Raw genomic sequence first — 14,237 nt, 5'->3', positions numbered from 1 at the left:
TAAGTAAATAAAAGCCCGTACTTTGAAATGATGATTTGAGATACAAATCAAAGATACAACACATTCAGAACCGAGTTTTCAGCAATCTGGTATCCTCAATGATGTGAAAAATTTCAGAAACTAATGGCAAATTGTACCCATGATGGGTTCCCAGCTATGGAGACATTAATACATTGATTCAAATCCCTTTACTCAATCAATATAGCCCTGAGGTCATCCTGCAAAGTGCGTATCAAAAAATACGAAGATAGGGTGACAAAAAGTTTGACAATAACATTACACAAGTCAAACTTGGAAAGTCATATTATTAAGTTTATCTGAGAGAAAAGCATCAAATCCTTTGTGTACACATTTAGTTTTATTGTAACAAAGCAACTTGTACACTTTTAACGTTTAAAACTGAGCATCATCTTTCCTTTCCAGTGAAACAAAAAGAAAAATTTAAAAATAAACAGGAACAAAATTACAATAGAGAATGTCAATTGCAAATAAGATCCTACAGGTTCTGCTGATTCTCCCATCGAGTGGCAGGGCTCAAGTCATCATTAGGAGAGAATTTTATTTTAAAAGTGTCATCTTAAACTGCAAGGATGTCCGTTAAACATCACAATTAAACATGCCAAAGGAGAAGCCATGTTGTCAAAATGCCCACTTAACCCACCCAAACATCTCAAACCCACCCTCTGCTGACCTTCTATAACCCCATTTTTTTAAGTTTTTTTTTTTTCTTTTTTTAAACAAGAGAAAGTAGACAGATACATGTTGGTAAATGCTAACTGTCCATATTCACATAGAGACACAGTGTAATCTCTGAGCCCAATATACAGAGAAAGGAGGAAAAAAGCTAGAATTCTATGCACTACTACACAGGGGCCTAGCACCCTCCAGCTTCCAGCAGAGCTAAGGGAGCAGAAGGTTTTTCTTTTTTTCCCACAGAGCATGGTGGTGTTGATTCCATAGTTTTTGTTGAGACAGGAAGGGATAAAAATGAATTTGGAACAGAAAGGGGTAGAGATTCTTGTCCCACTGAATTCTGCTCAAGGTATTTCCCCCCCAAATAAGTTGTGAACCATGGTATAAAGGAGAAAAGAGACCTCAAAAACAGGGCGACTGAGCACAAGAGGAGGAAAAAAAAAAAAAAAAAAAAAAGACTGCAACTTGCTCCCAGGGACTGGAGAAAATTAAAAAAGGTTGGAATCCATCAGTGTTCCATTAGTCATCTTCTCCTTCATCTTCCTGTAAGAAAAAAAAGCAGGCAGTTAATCTTTAGGATTAATTCTAAGGTCAGTCCCCAATATTCATATGGACCATGATGGACCCCACAGAACATAATGACATGCCAGCTGAAATGAATTTTATGAACCTCCACAGTGGTCCCTTGGTATGTGTGAGGGATGGTTCAGAACCTCCTCCACCGACAAAAATCCTCAGGGGTACTTCCCTGGTAGTTCAGTGGTTAAGACTCCATGCTTCCATTGCAAGAAGCACAGGTTCAATCCCTGGCTGGGGAGCTCAGATCCCACATACAGCTCAGCAGAGCCAATACAAATTTTCAAAACAAAACAACACAACCCTCTGAATGCTCAAGTCTCTTAAATAAAAGGGCACAGTACTTTCATGCAACCTACTCACATTCTCCCATGTACTTTAAATTATCCCAGATTAATTGTAATAGTACACTGTAAATGGTTGTGAATACAACATAAATAGTTGCCAACACTCAGCAAATTCAAGTTCTGCTTTTTGGAACTTTCGAGAATTAAAAGAAAAAAGTCAGCTGTTGGTTGAATCTGAAGAACGGGAACGGACAGATACAACTGATATGAAGGGCCAACTATACACCAGTCTGCATGAACTACTTTTTCCCCCTCAGGCCATGAAGCTCACAGGATCTGTTTTTGTTTTTTTTTTTTTAGGATCTGTTTCTTGACCAGGGATCAAACCCACACCCTAGCAGTGAGAGGGCTGAATCCTACCCACTGGACCAGAGAATTTCCCAATCTGCATCCCAATCTGATTCTTGAAAGACCTAGTGATGTTTCAGATGTATTAACTTCCAACACTAATCAAATCAGACATCTTTCAGCAAAGTAATCAAACCAAAACCTAATCTATCTCAATTTGACTCAAAGAATTTAATAATAGCTTGTCCAAAACATGCCTATTTTTGTTATTTGGGAGATTTGTCAGAGTTTGGGCAGCTGCAATGTCCACAGTGCTTACACTGAGTACTGGCTAGGGAATGACATAACTGACTAGTCATAAAAACTAACCACAAAAGTAGAACCAATTACATCAATGATATAATAAACTTACCAAAATTTCCTTCAATCCTGGACAAAACAGCCTATCCTTTCTACAAATCTTCCCACAACTAGTTGAATCAGTTTCACTACACAATATATGTAATCTCCAAAGTAACACGGTGAATTTTTTGATTATCTGTTTGGATTTAACCAAATCTTTTTACCTCTCCTTCCTCCCCCTCATCATCATCTTCATCTTCTTCACCTTCATCCTCATCCCCTTCTTCATCAATGTCTTCCAATCCTTCTTCCTCTTCGTCGTCGTCGTCATCCTCTTCTCCTTCCCCTTCCTCATCATCCATGTCAGGAACCTAGGGAAAAACCAAGACCGAAGGTTACCTTTCAAACTCACTTTCAAACAAATGGAACAAGTAAAACCTTGAATAAAAGAACATTCTCAACTCACCAAGTAGTACTGTAATGGATTTGGCCAAATATCATCTTTGATGACCTCTCCTAACTCATCTGCACCTGCATCAGAATGATCAGTAAACCAGGTGAAGAAGCTTTCTGGTTCCTCATGCTGTCTCTTCCTGCTGGCTTTATTCTGTGTTTGACTTGATCGTTTCGTCAAATCCTAAATGAAGACGGAAGAACTTATGATATATAGGCTCTCTATACCTCATCTCTACAACTTAAATAAAGTTTTAACCCAAAAGCAGAGCAAAATCTGGACATTATATGATCCACACTATTATTCTTATCTGAAATTATAAAAAGTACAGTTAATAAAGAGAAGAAACCTTAGGATTTTAAGTCTGCAAAGAATGCTGTCAAATTTGTATGCCACCTTTTCTTGAAAGTTAGTGTCTAGATTTGGTTTTTTAATACATATAAAATTAGTTCTACTTCAACAACCAGTATCTTGAGACAGTATAATTTAAAATATTTATATTTACTACTTAAATGCAGACAAAAATAGGTCTTCAGAAACAAAGCCACCAATGTAAAATTCAAAATGATTTAAGTCCATGTCTATAAAAACTTGCTCCATTAACTTATAAGACCATAAGCTATTGTATCTGGCCTTAACACAAATCTTTTTTAAGGATCTGCATTTAACACATCATCAAAATACCAAGTATTAGTAAAATGGTTCAACTAAATCAAACTATACAAAATATTAATGCCCAAGTCCTCAAATACCTTTCCAGATTTCCATTTGATTTCAGTGGACTTTGAAGATGGATCACCACTCTCATTCAGATGAAATTCTTTGGAGAGAATTTTATTTTCGAAGTAAGGGTTTTCATCAAAATACTACAATAAACAATAAGAGAATTAGAAGTCAGTACAAATAGCCCTTCTAAGCAAAGCTCAAGTTAATTTCCATAGTGACAAATGAGTTACAGATACTTACAAAATCTATTCTGTAACCTGATTTAATGTCTTCAAATTCTGTCACTTCAACTCTTGTCAAATAATGCAGCGCCTCTTCATCCTCCTCCCCAAGCAGTGCAGACACTAGACCCGCAAGGAGACCAAGTGATTATACAAACGTACAACTCAGCGATCCCTTTTAAGATTGCCCAAATTTGGTTTCATAAATCCACTATTAACTGAATAACCAAATGGCTCAGAGTCAGAGCTACCATCATCTTTTATCAAGTAATTAAACACAACCCTACATTAGCATATGATCTCTTCTAAACACAAGGCATTAATTGCAAGCCTCTCCCTGTTTCAACCTCTGCAGGTAACCAACATGGGGGATCAAGTCCTCAACCAAGATCCCTCCCCTTTACAACAAGTTGACATCCCATATCCTTCAATAATGCCCTGCTATCACATACCTTGTGGATGGTTAACAAATGTTGTTACCCAAAAATTTGGGATTTTGGCGATCAATTCTGACCTCTTCTGAAAAAATGGTTGGCGGAGTTTGTTATATTTCTGTTCTACTTTCAAAATCTCCTCACTGGCTTGTTCATTAAGTCTGAAGCAAATGAAAAGACACACTGACCAACGATGGTACTTAACAAATACAAAAACGGCTGAGATTAAAATTATTGACTCTTGTTAGCCTTAGAACAATGCAAAGTACATATTTGTAATAACCAAATCACCTAAATTTTTGCAGTCAGAGACTCAACTCAAAATTGAGATGGCAATCTAATAAGCTTTGCCAACAGGCACTCAGTAACTGACAGTTCTTAAAGTGCCAAAACAGCATTTTGGTAATATTTTATACTTTATCTAACTCCATTACTAGGCTAATCTCAATTGTTTCTCTCAAGAAGAAAAAGCTGCCAATCAAGTAACAGTTATTAGGCAAGTAAGAGCAACACTAATGCTAAAATACTACACTATCACAAGTCCACACACTGCAACAATTCCTCACCCTATGAAAGCAATCCCAATCTTTATACAAGGTCAATGTACTTTCATTACCAACTTTTTGGTGACCTACAAATATATCACAGAAAAAATAACACTGAATCCTAATATTTCCCAGTTATAGTCATCTTCACTTAGCCAATAGATACAGATTTACTTGACCATAGTTTCAATGATTACCAAAACATAATCAGGTCAGAAAACTTCAAAGTAAACTGAGAAAAACTTTACCTGTCTATTTCATTTTGTACTTCATCAATATGTTCAATTGCTTCTTGCTGTTCTTTTTCTGCAAGAAAAAGGTGCATGAAGACTCAATACTAAATTTGAAGATAAATTTAACTAGTTTTCCTTCCTGATGTTAACAGTCTGTGACGTGAGTTTTATCAATAAAGCTCCTTTAAAAAAAAAACCTGCCTACTACTACAAGGCATGCTCTCCACGTGTTCATGCGTGCAGTTGACAAACTACTTTTCAATTAGAAGAGTGCTCACAAATCATACTGTTAAGACTACGAAAGAGTAGCTAGAATACGGAAACCAACAATATCAAAAATTAGGACACCACCTATCTCCATGTTGGAAGTACCTTTTATAATATCGAAAATATTGCTCAGTATCGATTACTGTTAAGACATCAGACATGCCTACAAGACGGGGAAGGCCTTAAAACTACCCCAACACTGTAAACACTCCAGTTTATCTTCCAACCCCATTTTCAGGCGGGCTGATCTCAGAGGCAGCCCCACACGACTTTGGAGCACTTACAACGAGCAAGCATGCAGTCAGAAACTGAGCCAAAGAACCGAGAGAAGCAAAGTGGGGGGTGGGGGGTGTGCTAAGGGAAAGGTGCCCTTTTGTCGGGTGAAGACCGCAAAACCTACAAAGCTAAGTGGGCGTGAAGGGGCCGGTTCGCGCGGTTCATTTCCGGCAACCAGCCCAGGTAGGTGTAGCCCCCCTGCCGAGAAAAGCCTTCACGGACAAGGCCAGGAGATTCTGCCAACGAGCCATTGTAAAGACCCTCCTCCGACACCCCGGGGCCGCCGCGCCGGGTTTCTCAGCGCGCTGCCGCCACGGGGTTGGCCACCCCACGTGGGGGACGGCCCGAGGCCGGCCAGAGCATCCTCCGAGCGGCCCCGTGGCCGCGGCGCCACCGGCCGCGTGCTTCCCCGCGCCCCCACCCCGCCCCAACTCGAGGCCAAGGGCCGAGCCGGGGCCGGCCTCCGGGATGGGGGTGCGGGGGGCGCCGCCCGCAGGGCTGGGCGCGGAGGGGCCGGCGGGGTGGCGGGGGATAGCCGCGCGAAGGCCCGGGCGCGGGGCCGCGTCCGGCCGCACCATGTGGCGGCGGCGGCGGCGGCTGATGGGAGCGAGGCATCATGGCGGAGCACAATAAAGAGAGGCTTCTCGGGAGGGAGGGAGGGGGAGGAGAGTGAGGGAGGGGGGGGAGAGGAAGGGGGGGTCTCCTCCGCCCGCGCCGAGCAGGCCGCAGCGCCCCCGCCTCGCAGCGCTGTTCGCCGCCGCGGCGCCACCCGGCCCCGGGCCTCGCGCGCACAAAATAAAAAAAATAAAAAAAAAAAAAGGGCGCCGAGGCGCGCGCCGGCCCGTCCGCCCGGCTGGGGCCCCCCCACCCCCCGCCCCGCGCGCCCCGGGCCCCGCCGGCGGCCTGCGGCCGGGCGGACGGCGAAGATGGCGGCGCGGGCCGGCCCCCGCCTCGCCTGCTCCTCACCTGAGGTCTCGTCGGCCCCGTCGTGGTTGGAGTTGAGCTCCTTTTTACTGACTTTGGCCGCCGGCGCCGACATGGTGCTGCTCCGCGGTCGGGGGGGGAGCGGGGAGGGGGAAAGAAGGGAAGGCGAAGGGGGGGGCGGGCAGCGGCTTCCCCTCACGCCACACGCGCGGGCGCTCGCTCGGTCCGGCCGCCTCCTCCCGGCGCTCTTTCGCTCGCTCGCTGTCCCTCCCCCTGGGCTCGCGCGCGCTGCCCTCGCGGCCTGACGACGAGGGAGGGGCTGTGGTGGGGGGCGGGCGGCGTGCCGGGCCCCGGCCCGGGCTCCTGCTTACGGAGGAGAGGCGGCGGCGGCGGTGGCGGGCGGGCGGGCAGGCGGCTAGGCTCCCTCACTCACGCTCCGCGCTCCAGCTCGCTGCTCGATCTCTCCCAGCCGCCTCCTCCTCCACCTCCTCCTCCTCACGGCGAGGGGCGGGCGGCAGGGCGCAGGCGCGCCAGGCCTCGCGCGCACGCCCCGCCCCCGGCCGAAGAGGCTCGCGCCGCCTCGTCATTGGCTGAGGGCGCCGGGACCCAGGGGGGCGGAGCGGCAGCGAGGAGACACTGGGCTTGGCGAAGAGGCGGGAGGAAGGAACGCCGCGACGTACGGGGCCCGGCCCCCCTGCGCCGCGCTCCCCTCCCCCGCTTTCCCCTTCTCCAGCCCGACCCGGGACATTTGCGCGCTACGGGCGCGCGGCGGCCCGAGGGGCGGGACCTCGCCGGGCTGCGCGCAGGCTCCCGGGCGGGTGCCGTCGCGTGGTGGCTGAAGCGGCTTCCCTCCTCCGCCGGGGGTACGCGGGGAGAGGAGTGTCCGCAGACACCCCCACCAAAAAAGGGCAGGCCTCGGAGTACCCTTGCTTCAGTATATCTGGCCTAGAAATATATCAACCCCGGGTTCACTGGGGCGCCCCTCTTCGCGGGTGAAGCAAGGCGGCACCTCCATCCTATTTACGAGACGGGGAAGCTGCCTTCGGAATCAGGCTTGCCATTGGCAAAGCCCGAAGCTGCCTAGTCCACAGGGCACAGGGCCTTTTCCTGGTTCTTAGTCTCAGCTCTGCCCAGCAGGCTGTGTACACCTGGGCAAGTCGTTTGCACTCTATGAATAACCTATTTCTGCTAGGAAATTATAAACTTCACAGAAGACTAACAAAGTGGAAGTCCTCCAAAGGCATGGAGTGGCCACATTCGTCTCTGGGTCCTTTTGGCCCGATTCAGTATGCAATTCACAGAGCTTAAGAGAAATCGGACAGCGCTAAGTGCAAATCCCAGCTAACTGCGCCTGCGTCTCATTGAGGCCGAACAACTGAAAGATGGGGTCGAAAGTGTTCATTTTAAATTTAATTTCACTGTGTCAGAGAGGATCAACAAGGCCTGCTTTAGAGATCAAGCCCTGAAACACGAAGGCCAGGGCACTTCTATTTCAACTATGTGCTTTCCAAGTAATGTACATGAACTACTCAAGGCTCTACTCTGTCCAGCAGGGCCCCAAAACTTGGACCACAGAAGGCCTGAAATCTCTTTGGGTATTTGTAACCAAAACCAGGAGTTGGATTATTTGCCTCCCAGGAGTCACATTTTACTATCAGCTCTTAAAGCTCAAGCAGTGTCTTTAATGTTCAAGCACATCCATTGGTGGGTGACTGATAAATGTTAAATGGCGGACCGTCCATGGGTAGAGAAAACAGACGTCGTCTTGGGACTTTCCCCAAAACCCAGAAATTAGGAGAAATCTTTCTCCTCCAAACCCTATTATTCTCAATTAGCTCAATCCAAACCTGTCCCAGTTGGACGCTTTTTAAGGAAAGAATTATTAGCACCAATAAGAAGCTGGGAAACTTTGACAGGCAGCTCCCAGAAGAGAAAAAAAACACACCAAAAAACTCTGATTGTAGCATTGGCTGACGTCAGCAGTGTATAAATACTCTCACCAAGGCAAATTTCCTGCTACCACTTTGATGCCACTGAATAGAGCTGGAAAGAAATACCAGGCTCCAGTGCACTGCTGAAGCATGTAGCATGGGCCACAGATTGTAATAAGTATATGCATTTCCTTCTTTTTTAATCTTCACAAAATACAAGATAGGTATTAATAGCCTCATTTCACGGGTGAACTCAGCTTTTTTGATATATGTGGCAGAACCGAGGCTAATGAAGAACAAAACCCCTGCCCTAAGGACAGAGTTTTTGACACAAACTACAGTAAGATGTGGGCTTTCCCAGGTGGCTCAGTGGTAAAGAATCCACCTGTCAAGCAGGAGACGTGGGTTCAATCCCTGGGTCAGGAAGATTCCCTGAAGAAGGAAATGGCAACCCATTCCAGTATTCTTTCCTGGGAAATGCAATGAACTGAGAAGCCCGGCGGGCTACAGTCTAAGGGACTGCGAAGATTTGGACACAACTGAGCATGCATGTGTGCACGCACGCACACACACACACACAAACACACCTACAGACAAAACAATGCTTACCCTCACTGAGTGTGATGACTCTTTTAATCTATTTTATTTTCTTTAAATGCAGGTCACGATCAACTAAAATGATTTCATAACCCACAAGTGGGATGAAAAGATCTGAAAAACACCGTGCTAAAGGGTACTGCTTCCATACAACTAAGCCTGCTCTCACTGCTTGGTACCCATGACCCAGAGCATCTCCTGAGTACCAGATCTACTGGTGTTTCTCCTGTGTGGGCAGTGGCTCCAGGGAGTCTTCCAAAGCTTTCTGATTAGGCAGTGGGCTTTCAAGGTTTCCATCCCAGCCCTTAGGACCATCCCGTTCTTCCTGACCTTTCCCACAGCACTCCTCAAGATGAATTCAAAGAGCACACACTAGGAAGTAGAAGAGAAAGAGAAAGCAAAAAACGGCAAGAGTTTCAGTAAACAAGGGAGTGGCATGGACACACCAAGAGATAATTCACCCACTGTGAATTATTCTCCGTGGTCTCGCCCCCTTCACCATTAGGAGCTCTGCATTCCTTCCTTGGCCTCTCACCTCACTCTCAGAATTCTTCTCACCTCTCCTTCCCAGCTTTCTCTGAAGGAGGAGAAGCCCACAACTTAAAGATCGGAACAGGGCGATGCTGGCATGCCCCACAAGACAGCGGTGTCCCAGGATGAACCACCTTAGGGGACTGTGCTTACACCTTGCCATCCCTTCTGGTCCTGTTAATTCTCCCAAGAAGCTAAACAGAAGGCGACCAGAAGGACTCATCCACATTTTGCTGCTCACAAGTGGGAAGGAATTTACTATCCGTCTCAAGAGCACTGATCATGAGCCAATTGCTGTTTTCACTTCCACTTCGGCCTCACAGCAAGCCTCACATACTGTTGAGTCCATTTTACAGAAGAGGAAAGAAGCACGCTTATGTCACTTGCCCAACAAGGTCACACAGCTGGACACAGCCAGGCTGCAAACCCTGGCTGTCCAGCTTGACCACATCGGGGTATAATCAGCTGGGCAGGAGGTCTTTGCATCTCATTTGGAAGGGGATTGACAGAGACTCCTTAAATTTAAACTTGCCACATCACCCAACAAACCCACAGGAGTTCTGCAATGAGGACTCATTATCCAGTGCTCCTTCCACAAGCAAAGCTGGACCTCAGTCAGGTCAGCAAATTAAGAAGATTCACCGGCTCCAAGTCCCTCCCCTCTGCACTGAGCCAGCCTGCTGTCACTTCCTGGGGCAGTGCTTTCCTGCCTTCTAGGACCTATCCAAACCCACCCCCACTCCCCTCCAACCCCGCCCCCAGAACGCTCCACCACACCCCTAACCTATCAGGGAGGCCTCATCACCAGAACAATGCACTTTGTGCTCTACTCCAAGCCGTGTGTCTGCAAAACACAGCCCTCCCCTCCAAGTTAAGGGTTAATGCGGGGGTGGGGCAGACCATGAAACCAACAATTAGAATGTCAAGGCCAGACTGGGGTGACTCTGGGTGCTGCAGGGTCAGATGGGGGCTCCTGCTAGGGGCCACCTAGCAGCTGTGGCTCAAAGAAGAAGAGCCCCAAAGGTGACTTTTCAGTAGGAAACTGCAGAAGCAGAAGGAATGCACAGGTAGGGAGAGGGGCGTGACCCAGGCAGAGGACTGTGGGTTTTCCAGGCCCCAAGGTGAGAAGAGCCCCAGGAGGTGAAAAGAGGGTAAAGGTGCTGAGAGCCTGAACCAGGAGAGGTCCTCAGAGACCAGGTGGGCAGCGCCCCGGAAGTCTTAGTCCATACCTCCAGGGCAATAGGAAGGCCTGGGAGTCACGTGATTGGCTTCGCAGTGGCTGGAAGGGAGGAGGAGGAAGCCGGAAGCAAGATGAGGAAGAGGTAGCAGTAATCCCGGCCAGAGTTTTGGGCTGGCGGCCACAGCAGGAAAGAGAGGTGGATGGATCTGATAGCCATGAAGGAGAGGAGAGGGGTCACCTACATTTCCACTCAGCCTCAGGCTGGCTGCTGGTGCCTTTTAACTAAGAAACCAAAGGGAAGAGTTTGCGGGCAGGAACATAGGTGTAGGGTTAGTGCCAGGACTGAACTCACATGTGCTCCAGGACTCCCACTTTTCACCCCTTCTGGTTCTTTCTAATCGTAAACCTAACCCATGTGCCCCATGCTGAAAACCCTTCAGGGGAGTTCGCAGTCACAACTCCAAAGGTTTGAGGGGCGGGGGGAAATCACCTAGAAGTCAATCCTTGCAAATCCCTTAAATCAGTAAAACGTGGCACTGGGACATACCTTCCTTCGGCAAGTTTGAAGAAGCAGATGCCTCGTCTGGCCTGGAGGCAGGAGTCGGCCTGGCCTTCTTCAGTTTCTTCGCTTGGGGTGGAAGAGAAGACTGGTGTTTGGGGGCCATGCTGGGGGAAAAAAGCCAAGAATCCTGCCAGGGGAAGAGAGAGGAACTGCGAGCTCAGAGAACTGAAGCTCTCCCAGGTGACAGAGGTTTAAATATGCTGGGAATGTGCCTGGAGGGGATATTTACAAGACAGTGGGACACACCCCACTCCCCCGCCTCTACTACCCACCCTCCAATCAAAATCAACTTCTTTTCCTTGCTCTTTTCTCTCCCAGGGCTTTCTAGGCCTTGGGTGGGTGGGGAAGGTGTTTTCCTCGGAGAACTGCAGGGAGCAGTTCTCTTCTTTCTAGGACCCTCTTGGTCTCGATTTGAAACCCCAATGACCCATCCCCCGGTCCTTTCTCAGATCTTCTCTGGAGGCAGCACTGCCCTCACTGAGAACTTGGACCTGTCCTCTTTTTTTCCTCTGGCCTCTGGAGGATTTCAGCGTGCTCTTGCCTTACCTCAGCCTGTAACATTCTTCAGTCTCTCCACTCCCACTCCCATGTCTGGCTAACTACTTCCCCGGTAGTTAGATCTCAGCTTGGAGAAATAAATGAATGTTGAAGGAATCCAGTCAAAAATTACAAAGGAAGAGCAAAAGCAGTTATCCTTGAGACAACTGGGCGCAGCCATCCATCCTTTCAGATATGATTAGAAGATTAAGAGTTTGAAGAACCTGTTGGGACTTCCCTGGTGGTCCAGTGGCTACCACTCCATGCTCCCAATGCAAGGAAGCCCAGGTTCGATCCCTGTTCAGGGAACTAGCTCCCACAGGCCTCAAGTAAGGGTTGGCATGTCACAATTAATGATCCTGAGTGCCGCAACTAAGACCCAGCACAGTCAAATCAATAGATTAACTAGGGGGGAAAAAAAGTTAAAAGAACCTGTAGAAGGCATCTTGTCTGGGAGTCCCCAAACCCAATGCCTTTCAGAGCTTGTCAGATAATAACTGAGTAAGGAAGCACCAGTTGAAGAAAGATAGGTTGATACAACCACTCTGGAAAACCATGTACAGCTGGCTGCATGCCCAACAGAAGTGCATACCTGTGTGCACCAATATGCATGATAAATGTGTACAAGAATGTGCACAAGCAGCGAGATTCATAACAGTCAAGATCTGGAAAGGATACAGGTGTCTACCAACAGCCAAATAAATAGGTTGTGAGATAAGTGTAATGGAATGTGTTAAAACTATGAAAGCAAATGAACTACAGCTACATCCATAATGAGAATGCAGCCTGCAGACAGAATGTTGAGTAAAGGCACAAGGCACGAAATAGGACAGGCTGTGTAATTCCACTTACGTAAAGCAGAAAAATGGGCGAAACAGATCTGTGCTATTAGAAGTTTGAACGTGGTTACCTTCGTCCTGGGGAGGGATATCATCCGAAGTGGGCATTTAGGGCCTTATAGAGTCCTTCCTGGAGATCCAGTTTTGGATCCGGGGTTTGCTACACCAATGTGCTTGGTTTGTGAACCCTAAGCTGCCATATCTCTGAATCTTCTCAACATCAGGCAGAGATACACATTTTTATATGAAATCTCTATTCTTTTTGTTTTGTTTGTTCAATCTCTAAGTCATGTCTAACTCTTCTTGACTCCATGGACTGCAGCACACCAGGCTTTCCTGTCTTTCATTATCTCCTGGAGTTTAGTCAAACTCATGTCCCTTGAGTTGGTGATACCATCCAACCATCTCATCCTCTAATTAAACTTTTTTTTTAGTTAAACTTTTTAAAACATACTTTGTGGCACTCCCTGGTGGTCTAGTGGCTAAGACTCTGCCTTCCCAATGCTTAATCAGGCCCATGTTCAATCCTTAATCAGGGAGCTAGATCCCACATGCCTCAACCAAGACTCAGCACAGCCAAATAAATAAATATATATTAAAAAAAACTTTGTGGACCAAATAAAGCCTGTTATCAGGCCACTTGCAGCCTATGAGCCATGAGTTTCCAACCTCTGAGATAGTGCAAATTTTTTTCCTTTTTTTCACCAATTAATTACCCTTTTTAACAAATCAATATAAATCAGTGATGTCAATATGGATAAAAAGCTGAGCTGTTTTTTGGTGAAAGACTGCATACCACCATCACCATCTCTTGCTCGCCTTCTCTGACAGCTTCTGGGGAACTTTGGGCTTCTTCTAAGACATTTTGGAAGTCTCAAGTGTGTTGGTTTCACAGGTGGGCAAACTGAGACCTGACAGAAGGGATTCACTTAAGGTCATGAGTGGAATAACTGAATGATGGTGGGAACCACAGTTCTGGGGTCACTTTCTCAGAGAGATGCACTTTCTTAATCAGCCTAAGTGTCAGTGTCCACACCTGTAAAATGGGTGATAATAATACTACATTTTTGTTTTAGGATTTTCAATATAAGGACAGTCAGTCATTTTTTCCCCTGTTTTTACCAAAGAAATTGTCCTAAAAAAAAAACTGTGGGAAACAAACTCTCTTTTGATGAAACTGGGAGTTAGCTAACCCCCAAGCCACAGAATAGGTGGCTGGATGGTCAGAGCAGTGGAGAAGGAGCAGGATGTGTGCAAGAAGAGAGGACAGACACCCTACCTGCAGATTACTGGAAGTATCAGCAAAGGACAGTTCTGAAAGTTGAGGAGCAAACCCTAAATCCCTTGCTTGTAGCAGCCAGAGGGTGTGTACTAACAGGATTCTGCACTGGCTCAGTTTTTAGAAACAAAGAACAAAGGGGTCAACTAGGAGTAGCAAAAGGAGCTTCTTGAGACCCATATGCTGCTGCTGCTGCTTCTAAGTCGCTTCAGTCGTGTCCAACTCTGTGTGACCCCATAGATGGCAGCCCATCAGGCTCCACCGTCCCTGGGATTCTCCAGGCAAGAACACTGGAGTGGATTGCCATTGCCTTCTCCTTGAGACCCATATAGATGCCAGCTATCTTGAGGTTCCTTTTTTCTTTTAACCCTCCAATCTGAGATCCAAAAGTTTAAAAACACCTTACCTGGAAAATCACCCCTTAAACAGATACAGTCCCTTTGGAGGGCAATCTA

General features: G+C 46.9%; 1 protein-coding gene across 2 annotated transcripts; it reads right to left on the bottom strand.

Annotated features, from left to right (window-relative positions):
* Positions 1 to 339: 339 nt before the first annotated feature.
* Positions 340 to 11,259, bottom strand: SET (SET nuclear proto-oncogene). Of its 2 annotated transcripts, none has more exons than XM_006065348.4 (8): positions 11,113 to 11,259; positions 4,875 to 4,932; positions 4,100 to 4,242; positions 3,667 to 3,770; positions 3,453 to 3,566; positions 2,713 to 2,883; positions 2,471 to 2,617; positions 340 to 1,236 (listed from the first exon to the last, which is right to left on the bottom strand). In XM_006065348.4, exons 1-8 carry the CDS (start codon positions 11,228 to 11,230, stop codon positions 1,213 to 1,215), a joined length of 879 nt encoding a protein of 292 aa, XP_006065410.1. In that variant the 5' UTR covers positions 11,231 to 11,259; the 3' UTR covers positions 340 to 1,212. The 2 variants fall into 2 exon arrangements, with proteins under 2 accessions (XP_006065410.1, XP_025117572.1); XM_025261787.3 differs by lacking the exon at positions 11,113 to 11,259 and adding an exon at positions 6,369 to 6,838.
* Positions 11,260 to 14,237: the final 2,978 nt, after the last annotated feature.

Source organism: Bubalus bubalis, chromosome 12 (assembly GCF_019923935.1).
Source record: "Bubalus bubalis isolate 160015118507 breed Murrah chromosome 12, NDDB_SH_1, whole genome shotgun sequence".
NCBI classification, from domain to species: Eukaryota; Metazoa; Chordata; class Mammalia; order Artiodactyla; family Bovidae; genus Bubalus; species Bubalus bubalis.
The sequence above is the reverse complement of the archived record's forward strand: the minus strand, read 5'-3'. Positions and strand labels throughout refer to the sequence as shown.

Bases quoted from the DNA above. Each gene is read 5' to 3' on its own strand.
- SET (XM_006065348.4), bottom strand. From the start codon at position 11,230: ATGGCCCCCAAACACCAGTCTTCTCTTCCACCCCAAGCGAAGAAACTG. The intron at 2,884-3,452 runs GTATTTGAGGAC...GTCTTCATTTAG, and splicing joins TCAAATGGAAATCTGGAAAG to GATTTGACGAAACGATCAAG. The intron at 1,237-2,470 runs GTAAAAAGATTT...TTTTTCTTACAG, and splicing joins ATGAGGGGGAGGAAGGAGAG to GAAGATGAAGGAGAAGATGA.